This window comes from Heloderma suspectum, chromosome 12, assembly GCF_057233095.1.
Source record: "Heloderma suspectum isolate Gila_16-S chromosome 12, 16-S_ref, whole genome shotgun sequence".
Taxonomy (NCBI): Eukaryota; Metazoa; Chordata; class Lepidosauria; order Squamata; family Helodermatidae; genus Heloderma; species Heloderma suspectum.
Window position 1 is genome coordinate 25,400,761 of NC_139469.1, and position 25,112 is coordinate 25,425,872.

At 46.7% G+C, this 25,112-nt stretch overlaps 1 protein-coding gene across 7 annotated transcripts in view; it reads right to left on the reverse strand.

Annotated features, from left to right (window-relative positions):
• Positions 1-24,656, reverse strand: part of CFAP70 (cilia and flagella associated protein 70) — a 43,533-nt gene extending 18,877 nt beyond the window's left edge. For 4 of the 7 annotated variants that reach the window (XR_014785590.1, XR_014785591.1, XM_084818833.1 and 1 more), the window contains exons 1-15: positions 24,337-24,656; positions 21,550-21,680; positions 20,084-20,270; positions 18,149-18,247; positions 17,564-17,643; positions 15,685-15,861; positions 14,569-14,751; positions 13,544-13,638; positions 12,290-12,389; positions 10,685-10,855; positions 9,274-9,426; positions 6,967-7,047; positions 5,395-5,486; positions 3,441-3,501; positions 1,678-1,869 (exon numbers count right to left, since the gene is read on the reverse strand). Coding sequence is in view for 5 of the 7 variants with exons in the window: in XM_084818833.1 (XP_084674959.1) it covers positions 1,678-1,869; positions 3,441-3,501; positions 5,395-5,486; positions 6,967-7,047; positions 9,274-9,426; positions 10,685-10,855; positions 12,290-12,389; positions 13,544-13,638; positions 14,569-14,751; positions 15,685-15,861; positions 17,564-17,643; positions 18,149-18,247; positions 20,084-20,270; positions 21,550-21,639 (1,761 nt within the window). In the remaining 2 variants the exon portion in view is untranslated. Of the gene's footprint in view, positions 1-1,677; positions 1,870-3,440; positions 3,502-5,394; positions 5,487-6,966; positions 7,048-9,273; positions 9,427-10,684; positions 10,856-12,289; positions 12,390-13,543; positions 13,639-14,568; positions 14,752-15,684; positions 15,862-17,563; positions 17,644-18,148; positions 18,248-20,083; positions 20,271-21,549; positions 21,681-23,091; positions 23,224-24,336 lie in introns of all 7 variants that reach the window. The other 3 variants (XM_084818834.1, XM_084818835.1, XM_084818838.1) reach the window with 2 other exon arrangements.
• Positions 24,657-25,112: the final 456 nt, after the last annotated feature.

The window sequence follows — 25,112 nt, forward strand, 5'->3', positions numbered from 1 at the left end:
CATCAGCAAGTAGACCCTGAAACATCTGAATAATCCTAGAAACCAGAAGAAGCAGGAAGAACTGGAGGCAGAGGAAGACCGGTGTACAGCATTTGTTCCTATTTGTAAAGAAGTTTAGGGAAATTCCTAAACCTGTTCATGTTTATGGGGTGGAGCTTAGGGAAATCTGATCTGAAAGAAAAGCTATTAAGATTTTATTTAGCCAGGAAAGACTCAGCTTAGGAATGGTAAGCAATTGTATTTAACTGAAGAACCTTTAAGCAATCTTAACCTATTATATGAATTATATTTTATTCATTTTTGTAAATAATTTCTGTTAATGAACATCTTATTTTTTTTGTTCATTTTGAAAAGTTGTCTCTAGTAGTAGTGTCAATCCCATGTCTATGCCATAGGAGCCAGGCTACTGAGTTTCTTTTAGGTAGAGAGGGTTTATTTTGGTGGCAGCAATTAAAAGTTTTATAGGTGAGGCAACATACCCTAGTGGTGAGGTCTAATTGACAACTTTATTAAAACTGTGGCAGTGAGTTCTATAGATCCAAGCCTCACTGTTATTTTAAAAAAATACATAGGTGGGATAACCCACATGCTGTTCTCCATTGCATCAGGTGACAACAGCTGGATAACCTACAGTGTATTTTTCACATGTGGGTTTTAGATTAGAACTACATTAATTGACTGCTGCAGCATCTAACCAGACCAAGGCCAGAAACACAGGACTCTATAGAACAAAACCCAAACTGTTAAGAATGCACAATAGTCACTCTACTCACATGCTGGGAAACTGAGCATAAATGGCTATCAGTAAAATATACTTCAGATCAGTAATTTTAATAAGGAATGAAAGAAATAACTATGCTGGGAATCTTACAGAGAGGATTAAAAAAATGTTTTTCCCCATGGCTTCATTATTTCAGACCTTTTACATCTCCAGTCTTTCTATAAGTGCTCTTATTACATAGTTTTTAGAAATAATTTTGGAGGGAGTAAAGGGTGGGTAACAACTGACATCCATGGCCCTTTGGGGAAGAAGAAGGAGTGAGGAAGCAGGCAAAGGGAACATCAGGACTTGCTCCAGCTGGACTGCTCCTCCTTTGGGAGATGAGAGGGGGGAACAGGGCCATCCCACCAGCCCTGCTGACAGTCTACCTAATTCTTTTTTCTCCCTCTTCCCTCCCCATTGCCTTTTCCTTGTGTGCCGTGTCTTTTTTAGATTGTAAGCCTGCGAGGAGAGACTGTCTTCTTTGTTCATTGATTGTAAGCTGCTCTGGGAGCCTTTTTTGGCTGAGGAGCGGGATAAAAATACAATAAATAAATAACATATAAACACTTGATCTTAAATTCTAAAAGAAAGTATTTTAAAATCCAAAACAGTTCAATTTTTCCATTTTTTCAGAAAAAAACAAAAACGGTCCTCGGAAAAAAACATTTTCCTTCCAAATTTTTCCACTTTTTTTCTGGGCCTTCACATCTCTACCTGTAGGGCTAATACAGATGTAAAGGAATGTGGCTTTTGAAACACTGAATAAGAGCCAGATCAGGGGAAAACGTGGGGTTTTAGCACACCTCTGGACCCTCCACAACAGGATGTCATTTTTTTTTTTTCACAGAACGAACTGAAGACTTTTGCCGGCAGAGCACCGGGTATGGGAGAATCAAATGAAATGGAACTAGTACCTTGAGTTGCTCCTTAAAGGCAAAATATTTCCCTGAGCTGTTGAGCTCATAGTTGAGCTGGCATTTCTGGTCCTCCAGGGTGTGGCTGTCGATGGCAAGCCCTTCGGCCAACTGTCTTCCGAACAGCTCATGGTACTCATCCAGAATGGCCCCAGCGATGCTAGTGATCTGTGTATGGTAATCTTCCACAGCCTAAAAAGACAGAGAAAGAAGACTTTGGGAAGAAGAGCAGCTCATCTGCACTCACGGTCAAAAAGAGCCGTTCCGAGTGAACATGCCATTTCTCGCCAGTGAGGTCTTGGGAAGTATATCCACTTCACTGAGGCAGCCTGCAGCCCTCCTTCCCACAAAGTCAGTGCTTGCACACCCAGAAGCAGAGGGCCTTTGAGTGTGGAAAGAAGACTGAGGCAGAAAAAAGCCATCATGGGTGTCAGTGCAGAGTCATAAGCAGTTGCTGTGCGAGAGCCAGAAATAATGCACAATCTCCTTCCATGTCAGGGAGAGCGTAGTGTAGTTCAGTCTTCCCCAACCTGGTGCCCTCCAGATGTTTTGAACTTCAACTCCCATCAGCCCCAGCCAATAGTGAGGGGAGGCACCAGATTGGGGAAGGCTGGTGTAGTGGTTAGGGTGTCAAACTAGAAGGACCATGGAGATGATAATGATGAATTCAATGGGCTCAAATCCCCACTCAGGCATAAACTTCACTGGGTGAGCTTAGGGCCAGTTTCTGCCTCTCAGTTTAACCCAGTCTTCCCCAACCTGAAGTCTTCCAGATGTTTTGGACAACATCCAATATTCATGACCATTGGCCATGCTGGGTGTGGATGATGGGAGTCGAAGTCCAAAGTATCTGGAGAGCACCAGGTTGGGGAAGGTTGTTCTAACCTATCTCACAAGACGGTTGAAAGGATAAAATTGGGAGTGGAAACTCCTTTTTTTTTAAATTACAAATGTGGGCCCCAGCCTTCAATACTAGTATTTCTGGTGAGTCTACATGGGCAGAGTCACTCCACTCCAGAGTTCCACTACCAAAGGGACACTCTCCTCTGCAACCCAGTGGCTCACCACATGAGACAGCAGCATGCAGATCCTGACGGTGGACCGCTTAATGAACTTCCAGGGCTATGTACATGCTGATTCCATAGGAAAGCAGAGTGTGTGCTTAATGAGATTCTGGGGGATTCCAGAGAATCTTCACTTCATTTTTTCAGTAAGAATACATTTTTAGCCCTCACAGTTGCAAATAAATGCTTGGAAGCACATGTAGGTAGGCAGTGCCCAATGAAATCTCAGAAGCTGGGGTGGGCTGGGGGGAGTCCAGTGGTCAGAGCAGGACTTTTCTGCTCTGCTCAGATCCGCATTATTAGCCAAACCAGATAAATTACAATGAAGAGTCTTGTGGCCCCTTAAAGACTAACAAATTTATTATGGCATAAGCTGTAATATTACATATAATCAGATATATCTGAGGAAGTAGACTGTAATCCATGAAACTTATGCCATAAGAAATGTTAGTCATTACAGTGCCCCAAGACTCTTTGTAGTGTTTGCTACAACAGTCTAACATACCTACCCCTCCAGAAATCATTACAGATATATTACATAAAGTAGTAAAAAATAAATTATGCACAGTAATTAAGCACACTTATGCTATCTATTCCATTTACAGAACTAACGTTTTCCTGGCAGAGAAACTGGATTACCATGGCACAGAATTTCAGTTGTTTGTCAGGTACAGAAAACCCTATGACTCTACTCAATACCTTTTTAGCTCCTGTAGTCCTTCGAGGGAGTTGGGGGCGTGGAGGAACCATCTCCCTTACTCTGTAGGTAAGAAAAAAATGGATTCCGGTAAGCTGGCAGTTAAGTCTGCAATCCTATACACAACTTACCTGTGAATAAGTCCCACTGAACTTAATGGGACTTACTTCTGAGTAAACATGCATAGGATTGTGCTGTTAAGTTGCTTCAGTCTTGGCTAATGTCCTTCCACTACAGACTGTACCCTACATTACATAATACACTGATTCCTCAACAAGAGCAACTGTGGCATAGTCCATACACACAGGGTGATGAAGTGGGAATGAGGTGGTAGAATAGACAGTACCACTTTGGACAGCAAATTGTGGACTGCATTTTTAAATGCTACCCTACATTAAAACAATTGTGCAACGTAAGAAGAGCCGTGCTGGATCAGACCAAGGATCCATCTAGTCCAGCATTCTGTTCATACAGTGGCCAACCAGCTGCCCGTGGGGAACCCACAAGCAGGACACGAGTGCAACAGCACCTCTCTGTGATGTGCTACTTTTCTACCTGCAGGGAATGTATCACATATAAGAGTGTTCAAAAATGGTATTTCCTACCTACAGGCTGAAGTAGTACAGTCCACTCTACCACTTCCAGATTCTATTTGCATGTGTAGACCAAGCATCTGTCCAGTCTTTCCAAGCACTTATGCCATGTGCCCAAAGACATATTTTTGGGATCAGTTATCCTGGAATAACAACCCCTGAACTCTCAACTAACTCTGATTTGCTTAGTCATTTGAAGAGCAACTCAGAGACTGAAGGGGGCTGAAATATACTAGCCAAATTAGGTCTCCCAACGTTCCTGTTTTCCATCTTGCATAAGTAACCATGTAAGCTCCAGGGTTATCTCTGGCATGCAAAAGTAGGTAGCGTATGGATTTCCCCCAAGTTAGCGCAATATACCTAAGATAGTTAGCAAGGATGTTGCTGTAACACTCAAGCATTCATGTAGTCCGAGAGAGAGATGTCTCAAGATAGCAACCTTAAAGTAACGACCGCAAGGCGTACTAGTTTACTTCCTTCCAGAGCCTGATCCAAGCCCACTCAAGGCAAACTGACAATAACTTAATTGTTTAAGACAATGATTGGAGTTCTCCGCCTACCATCAACTATCTAAACCAGGGAAGCAAGGGCAAGAAATAGCTGGCAGGTCTCGGAACTCTGGAAGACTCTGTTGCTGTGGAGCAAAGAGGAGCAGAACTAGATGTGAGTACCTCCATGACCCGGACCCTGAGTAGCAGGCAGGACTCTGACAAAGAATAGGAACCAGCTGGATCAAGAAGACTAACAACCCGCATTGCAGAGGTGCTGAACCCAGACAGACCCAGACCCTAACACTGAGCCTATGCCTTTCAGTCAGGAGCCCCTTGAGTCAGAGAACCCCAGGCTAGGACCCCTGGAGGCATCATTCCCCCTGAGCCAGATTCCTGAGAACCGGCCCGCTTTTCACTAGGGGCCTCATATCCCTATTCCATGCTCACCAGCGCAGGCAATGTACAAGACAGGAGCCGAGAGGCAAAAGAGAGCTAGGCTCCATGCCAGGGGACTATCTGGCCTGGAGGGGAGCCCAGGAGGGACTGTTTGGCCCAAGTGGGATACAAGGCCTTACCTGAGCTCCAGGCCTTGCCAGACCTATCCAAGGGTCCAACTCCATCTGGACCCTATCTGCTATTGACTGACTGAACCACCCTCAGATTTCTGTCCTACCCCATGGGTTCATGATCTGCACAGGATGCAACGAAAGATTAAGAGTCTGCCATGATCGACCTGGCCCAGTCTGTGGAGCAAGGAGGACGAGTAACCCAGCTCAAGATAGCTTCCTCCACTGAAGGATTTACAGAGCACCTTAGGATGCACATTTATGGAAAGTGTTTCTTAAAACCCCCCGATCACTGCACATGCGCACCGGCTGGCAAGTTCCTCTGGCAAGCGCTTGGGCACCAAAGCTCTGTCCAGTGCAAACTCGATCACAAGAAATGTTCCAGATTCTGCATATTGCTGAAAAGACAAACAGATTGACACTTTCTCAGGATGGGAATGGGAAAATGGGGTTGTGACAATGCAGGTGCCAATTAGCCAGTCAGCACAGGTTCTGCTGCAAAATGGCAGGAACAATTTTCATGGAGCCTGGCCCTGGAGAGAAATGCACAATGGGATGAGCCTGTTTCCCTAGTGGCTTGACTACACAGATACAATATATATAAACATTTTTAATGGCTTTCCTTAATATTACTCTAGGGAGGCAGCTAGAGCTAAAGTAAAAACAGATTTCCACTTTTTGCCTGATGACATTTATCTAACTTTTATTATTTTATAAAAAAGGAAATTACTATTGTATAAGGAAGTTACAACAGTGTCCCATTGCAAAATTTTGCCTTCTTAATCCCTGTTCATTTCTTCCCTTTCCCACCCTTTTGCATTTTTGCATATAAAAATAAAACAGGTATCCTCATTCTTTCTCCTGTATGTATCGAGAGGGAAATGAGAGAACAGATGGGTAGACTGATAAATAAAACACATAATTTCTAAACCAGAAGGGGAGAGGGAGGGAAACTCTAAGAGAAAAGGAAGCCAGAAAGGAATCGGTTCTCTCCACAACGTTCAAGGGAGGGGAGGGGGACATATTTCCATGTCAAGATTTTGCCTGTCTCCTTAATGAAAAAGCATTGGCTCCCCCATAATCTACTACATTGACCTCCCTAACCAAGACTATGAAAAGAGAGACTGGCTGCTTTCTAGTGGCGCATCAGCCCTTTAACTACCAAGCAAGTCCTGCAAATCCAGGCCTTACGAGCATGGCGGAGCACCCACAGAGCCAGCATATAGCTCCAAATTGCATTAACAAAAGGAAACCCATACTATTCCAGTCACCAACCAAATATACTAGAATATTTCCCTCCTATTATTCTACAATCCCATTTTATGTGTGTTGGTTAACACCCAACCATGGCTTAGTGTGGCATGAATAAGCCGTGTAGTCATGCATTCCCTCTTCCTGCCTTCCTCTCCTCCATTCCTTCATATGTACCACTTCAATGAATTACTTCTGCTTTCACAGAAATGGTATTTTGCAGCTATTTGCACAGGCCCTCAAAACCATGACTGCAAACCAGGATCAAACTGTGGCTTGCAATCCTGGTTTGTAGGGCTTGTGCAAATCATCGTTTGCTGGTCTGGATGTCATGACAAACGATGGCTTCTGAGAAAGAAGAACTAATTAAAGTGGAGAACACAAGGGGGGGGCAGAGGGCTCATTCAAGCAGCGCCAGACCATTGCTTCATTTCACATGTGAATTAACCTACTACTTCACATCACACACACGTTGATGTAGTGGTGAGAAAGTCACTCTGTAGATGCTCAGAGGCACAGGTTTCACATGACCCAGGACTGAGCCTCAGCATTTCAAACAGGTTCCATACTCAAGAGTAAGGCCAGGATTTACAATTCCTCAGCCACCCATTTAAAGAAGATATTTACCTGTCCTTCCAGGTTCTGGCACATAGATACAGCGGCTTCTATTGTGATATCTGATGCGTCCTTTTTTAGAACATTGGATGCCTTGTAAAAGAAATGTGAAATATGGTGCTCAGCAGTCAAAGAGCCCTAGATGCAGCACAGCTGTTATGTGGGAGACATCTATCAAATCACAAACCACACTTCGGTTCTGCTGAGGCCAGAACTACAACAGTCTTATTACCCAGGCAACTATCTGCAGCTCCAGGTTCAATACCTCAAATCTGATTGACTATGATGGCTTGCTCCCCAATGGTGGTTGGAACCAAACTACATAGGGCTGTAAACTCCAGTCTGATCCATATAAGTGGGACTGCAACCTTTGACCGGATTAACCAGTATAGGTTTAGTTCAGTGGGTTTTTTCCCTCCAAACTATGTCTTTGAGATTCCTCAATAAAAAGGTCAGTAATGGTGGACAAGACAGCTTGCCCAGTGCTGTTCTAGAGGGGACTCAGTTCAATACACACAAAGCTGAAGTGAGAGCAAAGCTCAACAGGCTTAGCCAATGTCCCTTGTAAACTGAAGGTATATCCAGAAGCATGTCCCAGAATCCACTGGTGTTCCCCGGCAAGCAAGTCCATGTGGAAAGGGATTCCTCAACGTAGTAAGCTGAAAAACCACTGCCTCCCTTGCCTACATGGCAAGAGCCAATTTTAATCGGTGGGACTGAAAGTTAAGTTTTACTTTTTTGCAGCTATTTTTGTACCACCAGGTTACCATAACAGGGAACGAAAAAGATAATTATTAAAGGTGGCCTTTCCTATTACCAACAAGTGGTAGCTTTTGTTTATTAAATTTTAAATTCCTCCAGTAGTTTGCGTTATACTCTATATTGAGGCTTTTGGGCAACGTGAGCATTTATTGCAATTTAATGAATTAACTAATTGCCAATATGGGAGATGATTATCAACTACAAATTCTTTAACTGATTGGCAGCTCTAACATGAAGATTTCCTGTCAGGCCGTACGACTCATTGGAAAATATTCCAACTCACCCTGATTTTGGCACTATGAGCACCACTTCGGCCTTGCTAACAACTCTGAGGGCATGTGCAGGATGTTTCCTCTGAACTCCTCACATTTCCTCTGTGGTCTGGTTTCTTTGGCAGGCGCGCTATTCTAGTTGAAGGTGTACTGGCTGCCCTATGAGGTGGTGGTTCTTCACTTCAAGGGTTGCTCGTGGCAGTTCTCTTGCTTGTGGCAAGCAGGCTGTCGGACTTTGAGCTGAGCATCATGCTCATCCTGTGTAAAGCCTGTTCAGAATGCTAAAGGGCTCCCTTGAGCAAGCTGCTCAGAAGAAGCTTGCAGCTTCTTCAGAAGAAGCTTGCCCCTTGGCCTTTTTCCTGTCTTGTCAGGGAAAGAGAGAAGCCTAGAAGTAGCTCGTAAGTGCTAACCTGCCCCGGTTCTCCCCCTCCCAACTGCTAGGGAAGATTAGCTATTTGCGAGATAAAATCAGGAGATTACAAAAGCCTGGCCAGCAGTGATGACAAGACCTTTTCCCTCTGGCAAGACATTTCTCTTGTGGGGCCTGTTCCATGCCAAGACAGCAGGGAAAGGAAACGAGGAAGCTGGCACCACATGCCTCTCCAGCCTTTCCTAACTGTAGGGACAGACGTTGAGGGAGCTCTTCAGTGTTCTAAACAGGCAGAGGCCGACTGATTCTGATGAGGTAAGCATCATGCGTAGCACAGACCCTATTTGCACTGAGCAGATGCTGCTGGTTCATCCCACCAATGTGTTCCAGCTGTGGTGTCCAAAAGCAGAAGCAGCCAAGCCAGATGGCCAACTTTCCATGAGCAGGAAACAGGCCTGGGGCCAGAACACACCATTCTCAAGCAGCTGCCCGGGACCCCTCACTGCTGACATCTGTCCTGAGCCCGCCTAATCCCCCGCCCCCTGCTGCGCCTGACACCAGGTGGCTGGATCTAGCCACCATTTTAATTTCCCCATGACATTGCCAAAGTAGCATTGCTCTGGAGCACTGTGGGAAAATTAAAATGGCAACTAGAGCCAGCCCCCAGCCCCCGCCCCCAGTCATGGCTTTAGCACTGAAACTAATTATAAGCCCATTAGGGCTTATTGACTGGGGGGGGGGGGGACATTTTGCTCATTGTACAAGATTCCAGTGTCTCTCTTGGACATGGGGATTAGGGGGGACATCCAGAGCAAAGCACCTTGTCACCACTTGCCCTCCTTGCCAAATGATGGTTCTTCTTCAAAATCATCAGGACTTCCATCTCTTTTGCACAGACCTTCTCTCCATACGCACCTTTCTTAGGATGACCTCTTTAGCAGACCTGTCCTCCTTTGTGTTCTTTCCCAGAATACCTTTGGTATGCAGGGTGTACATTCCTACCGGCCCAAATTTATTGAGGGCTGCCTGGTGGCCAATGTCACGGAAGAGACTGAAGAGACACTTGGTCTGAAACAAAAGGACAGAGGAAAACCTTAAAGTGGAGGTACAAGTGATATAATAAAGCAAGTCTTGGCCCTCTAAATGTTGCACTTGAGCTGGGGTGGGGTGGTTCCTTCTATGGGCCCATCTCATGGTACTATGTTAATGTTAAAAGACCAGGACAACCAGCCCTGTCCACACAACAGCATGCCTTCAAACCTCACAGGAACACCATAGGATGAACGAATGGGGAAAGCACCTTCCATGGTGCTTCTGTAGCATTTAAAGGACATCTGGAGGTGGCCCCAAACTAGACGTACAGAAAGAGCATGAGGATTGCCCCTCAAACTCTTTCCAATATGGAAATGTTAGGAACAGAAGGGAAACTAATGCATACGTATGTGAAAACAGAGGTAACAATGCTGTGCTATTAAAGACCCCATGAAAAAGTAGAAATGTGTAAGAATAGGTTTTTTAAAATAACTTAACTAGTCAAACACCAGTCAAGAAGATGGGGGAGAGAGAGAGAGGAAGAGAGAGAGAGAGAGGGGTAGGCTGCAGCTCTGCTCTATCCTGCCCCCTCCTTTTTAAATAAGATGGCTTAACATATAGACAGATAAATATACAGGTGGAGCTTAAAAACAGGAAGGAAGGAAGGAAGGAAGGAAGGAAGGAAGGAAGGACGGACGGACGGACAGACAGAAAGTTGCCTGTCTGAAGAATGGGAAGATGGTTGACCCAGTGCCTGGGTAAAAGTTGGGCTCACCATGTGGGTGAAGAACTCACTGTGATTTCTCTTTAAATATTACAGGTTTCTAAACAGCCACTTTACAATGTTGCTTGTGGAAAGTGATAATTGCCTCCAGGCAACCAGGCCAGGAAGCTATACAAAAATGTTTTCTTTTCTTCCCCTTTTAGACCATAAATGGCTAACATGGGCTTGTGTGGGCTACTAAAATGTTTGCAGGTCAGTGAGTTTTATGGGCGTTAATTATCTGAAATATGACATCTGTCTTCAGCCTCAGATGTCTGGTTCCATCAAGATTGATTGATTTAAAATATTTCCTGAACACCCTTCATCAAGAGAATCCCAGGATGATGTGCAAGAGCATGATTAAAACTATCCACACAAACATATCAATCCAATAAAAAGAAGGTACATCCTGCGGCAAGTACAGGCTTGTCTGTCTCTCCTCCTGTTTGTGTTGAGGGGGCCCACCTCCCTCTCCAAGTCCCATGGCAAGAACATCAAAGGGCAGGTAGGCCACGCAGCACAGGTTCTCACCCTTTCAAACACCTCGCTGTCATGGTAGGCTAAAACCCGGAATGCTCCCCGGATCCGCTTCACCCCAGGGTACAGCAAAGGGATTAAGTTGACATAAGCTACACCATGAAAGGAAATGGGTTCTTCATCTCCGCCACCAGCACCTCCTCCTGCGCCACCACCTCCGCCTCCCTGGAAATGGATCCACTGAGATTTATAGCTTGCCCAGCCTCCAGTCTGGAAGGCTCAGAGTGGGTAGCCAAAGCTAAGTAGAGGAAACAAAAAGCACGACAGCAGCAAAACAGAGTAACATGGAGTCAAATTCACAGAATGTTCCCCACCATTGGCTGACTTAACTCTGGGCACTGAAGGCCAGCCAAAACAGATCGGCCTCATGAGACTTGCGAAAAGTGCTCAGCTTTGAATCTTGGAGAATCTGCAGAGGAAGCAAGTGGATACCTAGGAGGCAACTGATCAAAATGCCTCTTTTTGATACCTTGGTCTCTGAATCTGACATACAAGTGGAACCAACGAAGAGGATGTCCTCAATAGATCCCAGAGATCATAATGGGGCATATGGGATGAGGTGGTCTCTAAGGTATGCCAGGTCAAAGCCCAAGCAAGTGGAGAAGCCCTTGCTTTCAAGAAAGGATTTCAGGCAGCACTACAGAAGGAAGTCCTACCAAAATAAAGTTCTTCCAATTAAGCCTCTCCAGTACCACCTAGAAATGATACTAAGAGAAGAGTAGATGGTCACTCCTGCAATATTTGAGGGACCACCTTCTACTGGATGAGCCTACCTATTTACTGAGGTCAATCACTGAAGACCTTGCTCTGGGTGCCGCTGCCTTCAGAAATCAACGAATTACCTGGTAAAAGGCCTTCTTTGTGGTTGCACCCAAGGATGTTGAACAGCTTAAGACATTTGCTTGGCACTCACTAGTTTTATTCCTTTCAGCACCAAGTTACAATGATTGTAGAAAAGATAATGTGCCCTCATGAACTGGCCCAATGGCACCAGGCAGCATGGTTGGGCTGCTGTCACTGGCCCAGCACCAGCTCCTTGCTGCTTCTCTCACTCCTCCGTCAGCCACAGTGCTGCTTCTGGTCCCTTTGTCAGCACTGCCACTGCATCTTCTTGCTCCTCTCTCTCCTCGCTGTGTATAGGGAGGTTCTGCCCATCTGCCAAAAGCAAACTTTTAGAGGATGAGAGGATGAGAGAGCAGCACTGGCATGAGGGAGCACACCAAGAGCGCATGCAAACTTGGAGTCAGCCAGCCTTATGATTCTGATATGGATGAATTGAATCTGTTAGGAACAGATGCTCTTATTTTGCTTTCAAACCATTTTTTAACACGGATGATGCATCGTTATTTTATATTATGTACTTGGTTCGGATCATTCATGCTCACACATGCATTCTGCCATCGTTACTGGCAACCAAAGCCCACCTTTGCCCATTTTAGCTCATGGCAGGCCCATCTCTGGAAGGATGAGCTTCTTCACAAAGCTGCAGGATTTCCCCAGATGTAGCTCATCCTCAGATGCCAAAGGATTCACATGCAAGTAAGCAACATCTAAACACACACACTCACGTCCCTTGCCCGAGCATAACAGGCACTTTACCTTCTCTCCTTTCCCACCTTTTCCTTTGGTGGAAGTTACGACGGGCACTCTGGTGATCTCCACAGGCCAGTACCGACAATCTGCAATCCGCTTTCGAAAGCTGTGGCATAGAGGAAGACAGGCAGCACGCCGCCTATAATTATTCTAGTCTGAATAACACCAGTGAGTGTTTGTACATTTGTACCAATGAGCCAAGCGACCAAACAAATGTAGAAATGTGTATGGAAATGCAGCCATAACATAGCTCCTCACCCAGAAAAGGTGTATTATTATTACTACTACTACTACTTTTACATCCCACCTTTTCCCCCCAATACTGGGACTCAAGGTGGCTTTACAACTTAAAAACTTGTACAGTTAAAACATATAAATTTACAAAAGTTAAAAATATAATTAAATCGTCAGCCCATACAGCAGGGATCACAACTTTTTCAGCTCCACGGGCTACATCTGGTGTAAGCTGGGGGGCCCGGGGGCTACACATGTCCACACTTGTGCACGCACACACTTTCACTTTCTCTCATGCGCACCCCCCTAACGCATAGGGATGGGGGGATTTAAACCTCCCCCTCCCTGCCCATTGAGATCTAGGAATTGCTGGGGGGTGGGAGAGGCTTTGGTGCCTCCCACCCACTGTGATCCCCACCACAATTGCCGTTTTTCCACCACATTGAGAGCAGCAGTCAGAGGGACACGCAGCCCTCTGACTGTGGCTGCCAGAGCATCTCCTAGAAGATGCTCTGACCTCCAGCACTCAGAGGGTGTCTCCTCGGAGACCAGGTCCTAGAACGTCCTCCCAGAAGCAGTAACGCTCAGCATCATTGGCGGAGACGGGCAGTGGGGGATGAGGGTTAAATGGCGGGGGGAGGGGGGAACACATCAGCGCGGCGGTTCAAGGGGGGCACACAAATAGGAGGGCGGGGGAGAGAATCAGGATACAAATATAATAAGAATCTGATGCACAAGACACCAGTGTAGATAAAGCCATAGTTATAACACTTACTGAATATTTATATACAGCTTTACCTCAGTAACCCTTATAAAGAACCTGTCAGGTAGGTCAAAGTCAGTCATAGAGTAGACCCAGATAGAGAATTTACCTAAGGCCACCAAAGAGTGTTGAAGGCTGTGGCAAGATTCCCAGCCCCCTGCAATTAGCCATTGCACTACAGTGGATCTCATTTATTTTCACTAGGTTGGTCTGTCCCACTGATGAAGTTATGGACCCCTGGAGAATGGCCTGTGTTTTCTCACCAGAACACAGCTACAGGATCTAGGTAACAGCGCCTTTCCAAGTCCCACACAATCCGTTTTTTTATTATTTCTCCCTGAATCCTGATATCTCTTTCCTATAAAAAAAGAAAAAAAGGAAAGAATATGCGGCTGAGAAGGTCTAGAAATCTGCATTTCAAGAAAACTGCACATTCTGCAGCAAGAAACCCACAAATCTGCCATTAAGAGAGCAATCCTATGGCCTCTAGACAGTGTCTTGGGCGCATAGGATTTTTCGGATTCCTGGATTTGAGGCCAGAGACAGCACTCCGATCTTGGGCCGAGGAGTCTGAGCTCCCCTGCCCCTTGCGGCTTGGCATGGACACAACTGTGCCGGCTGCCTCTGTGAACTCGCAAATGCAAGCTCGAAGAGGAAGGAAAGGGGGCATGCCAATGGGTGGGGTGGGGTGGGGACTGGGGAGATAGGGATATGAGCTGTCCCCAGCCTCCTTCCCTCCCCCTCCCCAAAGCCTCCGGGGAACTATCCCCTGCCATCCCCAGCCTCCTTCTCTCTCCCTCCCCAACACGGCATGCCTCTCGCCTGTAGTGGATACTCATAAGCCTCTGGGTTCAGAGGCTTATGGGTATCAAGGGTGGAATACATAGGATTGAGCCCTAAATGTATTTGATAAATATGCTTATTTTTGTGGTGGCACCAGGAAAAATAAAGGGCAAAGGTGCATTTCTAGATGGGGGAAATTTTGTGTGGTGTTACATTTCTGAAAGAAACCACACTGGGGAGTGGAAGAGTGAACGGCTTGTCTGGGAAGAAGCTTCCCTTCCTCACCACCCCTCTGATGTTGCATATGCTTATTTTGCACTCTGGATTCACGAGAGGGGAGGGACATTATGATAATACTCAGCTTTTATACTCTCCCTTGACTGTCCCAAAAAGGGGATCCTGGGGGAAAGAGACTGTTGGCCTGACTTAGCATGCCAATTATTACGTTCTTATGATTCCAAGCAACTATTTCAGCTATATTCCCTCCCAGCTCGGCCAAAGTCACCTCGGGCGTGTTCAACTCGCCATCCTCTTCTTCGTAAGGACCACCAACAATTAAGGAATCTGGGATGTTCTGCGCCCCTGGGGCTAATATGTTGGTGACTGGCCACTTTTTGGGGCGGGGCATTGGTTCTCTCTCACCGCCAAGCTTCAGTACCCCGTTCTTGAACAGGAAGGGGCATTCCTTCTGGAAGGGCGATAAAGGAGAAGCCCTTTAAGTCATGGAGTGAATGAGCAAAATAACTTATACAGCACGGTGGAAAAAATAACAGCACAGATGCACCATGAAAAACATATTCCAATATAGTTACAGAAGGGAGGATGGAATATATGTATATGCGCCTTTTAATTTGTCCTCCCCTCCCGACCCTCCAAAACCTCATACACGAAGTAGGCCACTATTTTTAAAATTTTACAATGGAGGTGGAAACACAGTTCACACACAACACAAAACCATAGTTTGCCATTACATGAGCACACCTCAGGCTCATCTTCACCACGCCCAGGTTCCGATTCCCTCACTGACTTTCTGTCTCACAGCAAACCATAGTTTGCCATTACATCCAAACTGGCTAATTATGATGCGTGTCGGCTCTCCAAATTAGAACTGGGAATCGCCATTAAACCCAAGGTTTGCGCACATAGTGAGCTAATAACTTGCTGAATGCCATACAATAATTCCATACCACAGGCAGGAGTTGATCTCCCAGCTCCAAGACCACCCCTCTGTTCATTGCTGCGTGGATCTGGATTTATAATCATTTGCCATACACACGTAACTTATATTGCAAGGTCACAGGGATCTCAGGCTAGAAGCTACAGAAACACCTTGTTAATAACAATGTATGACTGGCTAAGATCTGGAGCTGGACCTTGACTGCTTATCAAGCAGAGTTTATAGAGGATTAAAAATTTAAAGATCTGATATCGTACAGTTAGAATTAGAGGGCTCTGCTTTTTATGTGGCTGCACTGGGGCTGCTAGTGGGCTACTTTGGCCATCCCAGTAATGACACCCTCTGATGTCAACAACAGCAGCGTTAGCAAGACTTTCTCAAGGCAAGAAAAGCACAGCTCAAGGACAGAAATACAAAAATTTGGCACTCTAGTGGCTGACTCACCTCTCCGATTGCTGGCACTTGAAAGCCCACCATGTAGTTCTGTTGGGGCCCTGTGGGAACAAACACTTCAGGGACTGCATAAGCAGCTTCCACCGTCACTCTGAGAAGATTGCCCTCAGACAGCTGCACTGGAGACAGCAGACTCTCCTGGACAGACACTAATACATCGATGGCACACTGCAAAACAAGAGCAAGATGAGTGTATGCTGGCACTACAAACTTATACCACTTTTATACCAACTTAAAGTGACACAGCATCCCTCAAGGAATCTTGGGAATTGTAGTTTACTGGGGATACTGAGAGTTCCCTGTTACAGATCCCTAGCCCACCCTCTTACAGAACTACAATTCCCCAGATTCCTTGGGAAGAGGGTAACTATCAAACCCATTTAAGTCTGTGGTGTAGATACAATCCTCAGCAAACAGCACAACAGGATCAGCAACGTTGCTACACATTTATGCCAACATCATCCAGCTGCAGGTCTCTGGGTTAGATTCCGTCTATTCGACCCTCCTGGCTGTCTTTTTCTCTCTGAGCCAGCCAGCAACTGAGGAAAGTAAATGTGGTGAGAGGGACACGTGGGGGTGGGGGGCAACCAAGCCTCTTCCTCAGCCAGGGCCATCCCAAGACACTTTGCTTCCTGAGGCAAAGGAAAAGATGGCTTCTCCTCGCTCCACCCCATTCCATGTACAGAAGCTGACTGGACTGGTAGGTGAATTTTACTTTAACACTGGCAATGGGATAATGTCCTCCACCACAACAGAAGGGAGCAGGGTAGGCGGCGTGGCACACGCCGCTCTGTCCTCCAACAGCTTGCTGCTGCTCCTTTCCCCCCAGCCCCTGCCGCCTGACATGGCCCCTTCACTCTGCCTAATGGTAGAGCTGGCTCTGTCCACAGCTCAGAATAAGATATCTGAGGAGTGGCCAAAGACACGGTCAATGTGGGGTTGCTGTAGCGAACAAGTGATGAGTGTGCATGAACGAGCCAGCCCTCCTTCCAAGCTGAGAATCAGGAGCCACAAAGCTATCCAGCTGCCCAAGAGGAGGTATTCCAGCCCACTGCCTTCTCATGTCGAAAATAATCTTATGCTTATTGTGTGCTATTTTTTTTTTTACCACTGTAAGCTACTTTGGAGGCTTGTTGTCAAGCAGAATGGAGGGATATAAATAACTTAAATAAGTAAATAAATAATAAACACATTTATCTATTTATAAAATGTATTACCCACTTTTCATTATAAAACATTCCTGAAATAAACCACCAACCACCAGTAACCAATTAAACAATATAACAGGGGAGAACATATAATAGAAAAATAGTGATACGCAAACCACAGCAACACAGACGTAGGGTGCAATCCTCTGGCCACTAGTCAGTGGCTAGACATCCATAGGATAGGTCGGTTTCCAGGAACCGACCTCGGAGCCCACGCTCCAAGGTTGGTTCCCAGAGAACCGACCCCCACCCCCTCTGCCTCATAGGCAGCGCCGATTGGCCCCGCGCTCGTAACAGCAGCGCAGAGTGGAGAAAATGGGGCATTCCTGGGGGTGGGGTGGTTGGAAATGCTGGTACAACACATCCTATGTGTCGTCCGGCTGCCGCTTCCTGTGCTCCGAGGTCCCGTGGCTAGACAGCTGAAATCATCTGTCTAGCTGCGAAAGCCAGGCAGGGGGATCGAGGAGGAGATTCGCTCCTCACCATTCCTCCCACCCTGCAGTGGATAGGAGGTCGCCCCCGGGCTTGGAGGCGACCATCGATCCAGACAGGATTGCTCCCTTAATGTGTTTACGATTGGGAAACCAACCACCAATAATTTGGAAATGGAGATTTCCAAATTATGTTGCTCGCATGCCTCTGAAAAATTGTATTAAAAATACCTTGGCCTCTAGTCGGATGGTCTCCAGGGGAGAGCCAGACACAGGGTACAGCGGAAGTGTTGCATTAAATTCACACAATCCTACAGAGAAAGAAAAACAAGACTGGAGGAAATCTGAGAATGTCACGAAGAAAAATAACTTTTTGGTTGGAAGGTTGCAGGGAAGCACTATCCGTTTTCTTTACACCACAGGTGAAATGTTTATCATGATCACAGGTGGGGCATATGAGGGAGGAAGAGTATTCAAATACTCTTCAAATACTCTGCAGGGACTCTTGGGCTGCAGTCCTAGACACACATACCTAGGAGTATGTCCCATTGAATTCAATAGGGCATGCTTCTGAGTAGACATGCACAGGATTACACTGTTGAGATGTATGTGTATCTACAATTCATATCTGTGCATTCTGCATGCATGAAATGTAAAAAGGTGCCTTTGAGAATATGTTCTCTTTTTGCATTTCATCCAGTTTGAGTGCCTCCCTTTTGGTTTTGTTTGTGCATTCTGCATGCAGCACATTGCAAACCTTCCAATGTGTACCTTCCAACGGGCTGAAGAGGACAGAAGATGAATTCTATCACCCACCTTCCAATAGAGGCAGAAGGTCCATCACAGCTTGACCGAGGGTCACAGTCTTCTCGTCTTTCTGCTTCTTCTCCTTTGGTAAGACCTCAATCACAGTGACTGGTAATACCAAGCATAAAATCTGATGGCATTCCTTAAACTTCTGAGATGCAGAAGCACTCAGCAGTGTGAAAATGTGTTGTTTTCCTTGTAAAAGTGAATGGCTACTCCCCACCATCTTTTCATGGAAGATTCTCCAAGAAGCTGCTCAGGAATCCTCAGGATGCTCAGAACACCATTGGCGCAATTCATCTGAATTGCCCTCATGTGTGTTTAACTCTTTCTGGCATGCAACCCATGGGTCTAGGGGTTCCCTAAGACAAGCACAGCAACTGGAACCAGTCTTAGCATTTGTCAGTTTAGGAATTTCACCTCTAAAAAGCTCTGCCTCACATCTCCCACCTAGTTGTCCACTCAACAACCTTGCCCATCCCTTTAAAAGCAGCCCATTTTTTTAATACAAAACATACCAATATTTGACAAATGATGAGGAATGAGTTGCATTACAGTCCCCTGCACTGTTATGTGGATAGCTCAATGAAGAAGAAGTTACTCATTTTTACACGACGGTATGTACTACAAAGTCTGCTTACAGCCACTCACCTTACAATGGAGTAACAATAAACAATAGTTTATCATTACAAGAATGAGCCTGGGCAAGTCTCTGGCTTATGCATTCCCCACTTCTTTTCCAGTGCAGCTGTGAAGGGGAGACTGGGAGTTTTTGCTTCCAATTTCAATTAACCACAGTTTAGTGTTACATTTGAAACCCAATCTTAGCGATGGTTAGTCGAAACAAGCCAGCTTCATAGCTTGTGGTTTACAGTTGGCTTGTTTCAACCAACTGTAGTAAAGACTAATCTTAGGCTCACTTAGGGTCATTCTTCTAAGGCTAAACCATTGTTTATCATTACATTACATCCATTAGCTCAAAAATGGAAGATGATTTGAGCCTACTTTTGAACATGACTGGATTGAGAAGGTAAGGGATTTAATGGTAACTGATAAGCTATTACAACCAATCTGAATACAAAAAGGAAGCAAAACACTGATCATTGAATGGAAGAATGGTGGCCAGTTATTACAGTTTTAGAGGAAGAACAATATGACAGAGACCACCATAGACTCAGACCAAGGAGACCTGGGTTCAAATCCCCATTCAGCCACAAAGCTGACTGGGTGACTTGGGTCAGCCAATATCATCTCTTAGCGAACCTACTTCCCAGGGTTGTTGTGAGGATAAAATGGGTGAGAGGAGAACCATACCCTGAGCAACTTGGAGGAAGGGTAGATAAAAACGTAATAAACAAATGTGCAGTCAATCCAATAAACATAAAGCCATACACTTGTACTTCGCTTATTTTGTCAAACATATTTCCCCCCTTTCCTTTTGTTTTGAATGAGCAACATGAAGGGGGTGGGAGGGTGGATTTTGGTCTGTTAGCAGTTGAATGATTGCTATGCAGTTTAATAACATTTTAATTCTGGGAAAGAAAGAGAGAAAGAGTGAAGTGGGAGCTGAAAGGTCCACAGTTCAGACCTCACCTCAGTCAGGTGGAGAAGAGAAGCCTCTCTGCTCTCAGCCTCAGCCCCTTTATCTACAACATGGAAATAATACTGGCCTACCTTACAGGGTGGCTATAAAGATTATTAAGATCATGTAATACAAAGTGCTTTGAACACTTGAAATTCGAAGTCATTGTAGGGTAGGCCTATTATAGTGTCTTATATCAAGACAACATCATCAGCATGCAATAGTTTCTCTCTCAAAATGATTGAAGAACAAAAATGATTACTTCCCCTCATTTCCCCACCCCCCGTTTTTAAATAAGTTTCAATTCACTAGCAATTCCTATTAATGGGGGAAACCAGTAAAGGAGAGGAACTCTTACTCACATAGTAAGGGCTTGTGTGCAATGTCATCCAAAGTGTGTGGCCCATCAGGCTGGCAGTCAAAGGTGGTGGTGAAATTATACCTCACGTTTCCTTCTGGGGAAGCATCTACTTTCAGGGAGTCACCAAGAATAACACCATTGTACTCGGCACGCACAAAGGTAACCGGACCATCTCCTTTGACACCTTTCTATTGAACAGACAAATATTGGCTCTCAGTTGGCTTCCTCTGGACAAGATGGATTCAAGCACTGCACCACCTGAATTATTTCATGCACTTGGTCTCCACACTGATTGATCCTGAACTGCTACCACCACTGCTCTTTGAAGAAATCTCAGAGGCATTAAATTGTGCAGAACCAGCAAACACATGCAGATTGAGCTTTGCAGCTAATCCAGAATCCATACTGTACTATACTTTGATTATTTATTTAAACATATGTTTATAATGTTTTTCTAGAGAAATATTAATGTGGTTTGCAATGTTTTTAAAAACACTGTCATATCATAAGAAAACAATTCAAAAACAATTTGCACAGTAGGACTGGCAAGAATAAAAATCGAATAAATCAGAAAAAGACTGCTAAAAGCAGCAGTCAGCAACCGAACTTTAAAGCTCTCGGACAATAAGGGCTAAACTGCACAATACATTAAATATGTAGTGTGCAGATAATCCTTGCTGCTTTTTCCCCCCCGAAGTAAACGTGCAGGGGACCGATTCGGATTGTGATCACCATGCATGGGTAGGAGAGGTTTAAACCTTTAAACCTTCCCGCCAAGCCACATTCCCCCTTAAATCCCCCACACACATACACATACGCACAAATCAGGGTGGAGAAAAAAGAAAGAAAAATACCTCAATTGGCACCAATTGAGGTTTTTCTTCCATTTTTTAACCCCGTGTGAGTGTGCGTGCGTGCGTGCGTGTGAGAGAGCGCGGGGGGTGGGGGTGGAGCTTATAGTAAATGCATATAACAAGCCATCCTTAACATCCACTAGTATTGCTGAGGACACATGATTAATGTAAAAAAAAAACAACAACACTCTGTACTGCGTCTAGATCAAACCAAACTATAAGCCTGGCCTAACTTTGCATTTCAAAAACATCAAGGAAAGCAGTTAGCATTGACACAGATTAACCCTCTACTTTTAGCTTCCTTGCCTTGCCTCCCGAATGTGTCTCACCTTTAACTTTAGACTGAAAGCCTGTGGGCTTGGCTTATTTTAGTTTTAATTTTTGTACAGCACCTAGTGATGATGATATACTTTAAAGATTCGTAAGTACATAAGAATATAAAAAGAGTCGTGCTGAATCAGACCAAAGGTCTATCTAGTCCAGCATTTTGTTCACACAGTGGCCAGCCAGCTACCTTTGGGAAACACACAAGTAGAACATGAGTACAATAGTACCCTCCAACTAAAATACTGAACTCAAGATGAATGAAGACTTTTTCAAAAGGAACATTTACCAAGTCACGTCCATCTAGCACTGTGATGCTCACTGGCTTGGCTAAATTTCCCAATGTCTCATTATGGTAAAAGGAAGTTGAGCCAGCCATGAGAAGGAAGATTCTGCTGGTCAACAGAAACAGCTACAGATCTAAAAAAAAAGAAGTGACAAAAGCAAAACAAAACAGGAAAAGTGACAAACAGTAACTTATTCACATTCCGCCTTTCCTCCAGGGAGCACATGGTGACACATATGGGCCTCTCCTAACTTTGTGAGGTAGGTTAGGCCAAGGGATTAGCAAATGGTCACCCAGTGAGCTTCATGGCTGTTTGTGGATTTGAACCTGGATCTCCCTGTCCTAGTCTGACACTCTTTAAACTACACCACACTGGCTCTCTATCTTGTTGTTGTTCAGTTGCGTCTGACTCTTCGTGACCCCATGGACAATAGCATGCCAGGCCTTCCTGTCCTGCGCTCTCTCCCGGAGCGTGCTCAAGTCCATATTCATTGCATCGGTGATGCTATCTAGTCATCTCATCCTCTGCCATCCCCTTCTCCTTTTGCCTTCAGTCTTTCCCAGCATCAGGGTCTTTTCCAGAGAGTTTTCTCTTCGCATCAGGTGGCCAAAATATTTGAGCTTCAGCTTCAGTATCTGTCCTTCCAATGAGCAGTCAGGGTTGATTTCCTTTAGGACTGACTGATTTGACCTCCTTACAGTCCAGGGGACTCGTAAGAGTCTTCTCCAGCACCACAGTTCGAAAGCATCAATTCTTCGGTGCTCAGCCTTCCTTATAGTCCAGCTCTCACAGCCATACGTTACTAGGCTCTCTATCTAATGTAATAATAATAATAATAATAATAATAATAATGGCTGAAGGGGGATGATTTGCCCATGGCCAGCCAGGGAGAAGCTGCATAGCAGAGGGTGGGGATGCATAGCTGAGGGTGGGGGAACAGGGCTTGTCCCTACCATTAGGCAAAATAAGGAGGCCTCCTCAGGAAACTGAATTTGTGTGTCATCGAAGAGCAGCTTAATTTATTCTTAAATTAATTATGTAATTTATTATTATTAAAATAACGCCCAAAGGGGAGCTGTGTTATATAGGGCTGTTTTTCTGTACTGACTGTGATGTGCTGGCTGGGGCATGCTGGGAGTTGTAGGGCCTGCTTCTTTCTAAACATGCATAGGATGGCGCCCTAAATATTGCAAATAAATAAATTAATAACTGGGCCCTACCCCGAGCACTAAGCACGTTCAGCGAGGCGCCGCCACCATTTGCTGGCTATTCTCTGGAACTCTGCATTCAGTTGGATATATCTTCCCCTTTCTCCCTTGCTTTTCGCTTCCCTTCTTTCCTCAGCTACTTGTAAAGCCTCATCAGACAGCCACTTGGCTTTCTGGCATTTCTTTTTCTTTGGGACGGATTGAGTTGCTGCCTCCGGAACAATGTTACGGACCTCCGTCCATAGTTCCTCAGGCACTCTGTCTATCAGGTCTAATCCCTGAAATCTATTCCTCACCTCCACTGTATATTCATCAGGGATATGATTTAGGTCGTACCTGAATGGTTTAGTGGTTTTCCCGACGTTCTTCAATTTAAGCCGGAATTTTGCAAGAAGCAGCTCATGATCTGAGCCACAGCCAGCTCCAGGTCTTGTTTTTACTGACTGTATGGAGCTTCTCCATCTTTGGCTGCAAAGGACATAATAAATCTGGTTTCGATATTGACCATCTGGTGATGTCCATGGGGTCACAAAGGGTCGGACACGACTGAACGACTGAACAACAACAACTACTCAGGACTTGGGTCGAGCTTGGCAACACTGAGTGGTGGGGGTCTACAGACTGCTTCCCCCAATGGCTGGGGGTCTACAGACTGCATCCCCCAATGGCTGGGGGTCTACAGACTGCATCCCCCAATGGCTGGGGGTCTACAGACTGCAGCCCCCAATGGCTGGGGGTCTACAGACTGCAGCCCCCAATGGCTGGGGGTCTACAGACTGCAGCCCCCAATGGCTGGGGGTCTACAGACTGCATCCCCCAGTGGCTGGGGGTCTACAGACTGCATCCCCCAGTGGCTGGGGGTCTACAGACTGCATCCCCCAGTGGCTGGGGGTCTACAGACTGCAGCCCCCAATGGCTGGGGGTCTACAGACTGCATCCCCCAGTGGCTGGGGGTCTACAGACTGCATCCCCCAATGGCTGGGGGTCTACAGACTGCAGCCCCCAATGGCTGGGGGTCTACAGACTGCAGCCCCCAATGGCTGGGGGTCTACAGACTGCATCCCCCAGTGGCTGGGGGTCTACAGACTGCATCCCCCAGTGGCTGGGGGTCTACAGACTGCATCCCCCAGTGGCTGGGGGTCTACAGACTGCATCCCCCAGTGGCTGGGGGTCTACAGACTGCATCCCCCAGTGGCTGGGGGTCTACAGACTGCATCCCCCAGTGGCTGGGGGTCTACAGACTGCATCCCCCAGTGGCTGGGGGTCTACAGACTGCAGCCCCCAATGGCTGGGGGTCTACAGACTGCATCCCCCAGTGGCTGGGGGTCTACAGACTGCATCCCCCAGTGGCTGGGGGTCTACAGACTGCATCCCCCAGTGGCTGGGGGTCTACAGACTGCATCCCCCAGTGGCTGGGGGTCTACAGACTGCATCCCCCAGTGGCTGGGGGTCTACAGACAGGGGGGGCCCCCTCCCCTCCCCTCCCCTCCCCTCCCCTCCCCTCGGCTTTGCATGGAAATGGGCGCTAGGAGTGCAAGCGGCTGGAAGCCGAAGAAGCCTGAGGCGAAGCTCGCCGCCTACCTGCCCCCGCCGTGAAGGGGCCCGGCGACCGTTGCAGGCGCGTCCGTTGTTACCATAGCGACGCCGCCTCGCTCCCCTGCTCTCCCGGCCGCCGCCGCCGCCGCCGCCGCCGCGGGAAGCCTCGCGCGAGGTACGCGCGGGATTTGCGGTCGCCATGTTTGTTGCGGGCAAGCGAAGGGGACGCGTTGAGGGTCTTCCTGGGAGCTTCGCCTTCGCCGCCGCCGCCGCCGCCGCCTCGCTTCTGGGCGTATCGCCCCGGCGGCCCGCGTGGCGCCTTCGCTCTGAGGCGAAGCCGTGAAAGGGGAGCTGCTTTCAGGGGCAGCAGGGCCTTACGCGGGGCCGCCCAGCCGGCCTTGCGCGCAGCAGGAGCGCCCATTTCCGAGAGGGGGTTCCAAGGCGCGCAAGGAACCCGCCGCAACGCTACCGGTCCCCGATCGAACTTGCGCGGCAGCCAAGGCAAACAAATATACAGGCCGCAGGGGCGTCGCATGCAGGGGGCCCACCTGGGCACAGGCCCCGGATCTTTTGAGCTGTCCTAATGGCCATTCCCCCCCCCCCAAGGGCCGCGGTGGCTCAGTGGTTAAGACGCTGAACTGCAGACCGGAAGGTCGGCAGGTCAGCAGTTCGAGACCCGAGTGCCGCGTGACGGAGCGAGCTCCCGTCTTCAGCCCCAGTTCCTGCCAACCTAGCAGTTCGAAAGCAAGAAACTGCAAGGAGATAAACAGGCGCCGCCTCGGCGGGAAAGGTGACAGCGCTCCGTGCACCGGCCACATGGC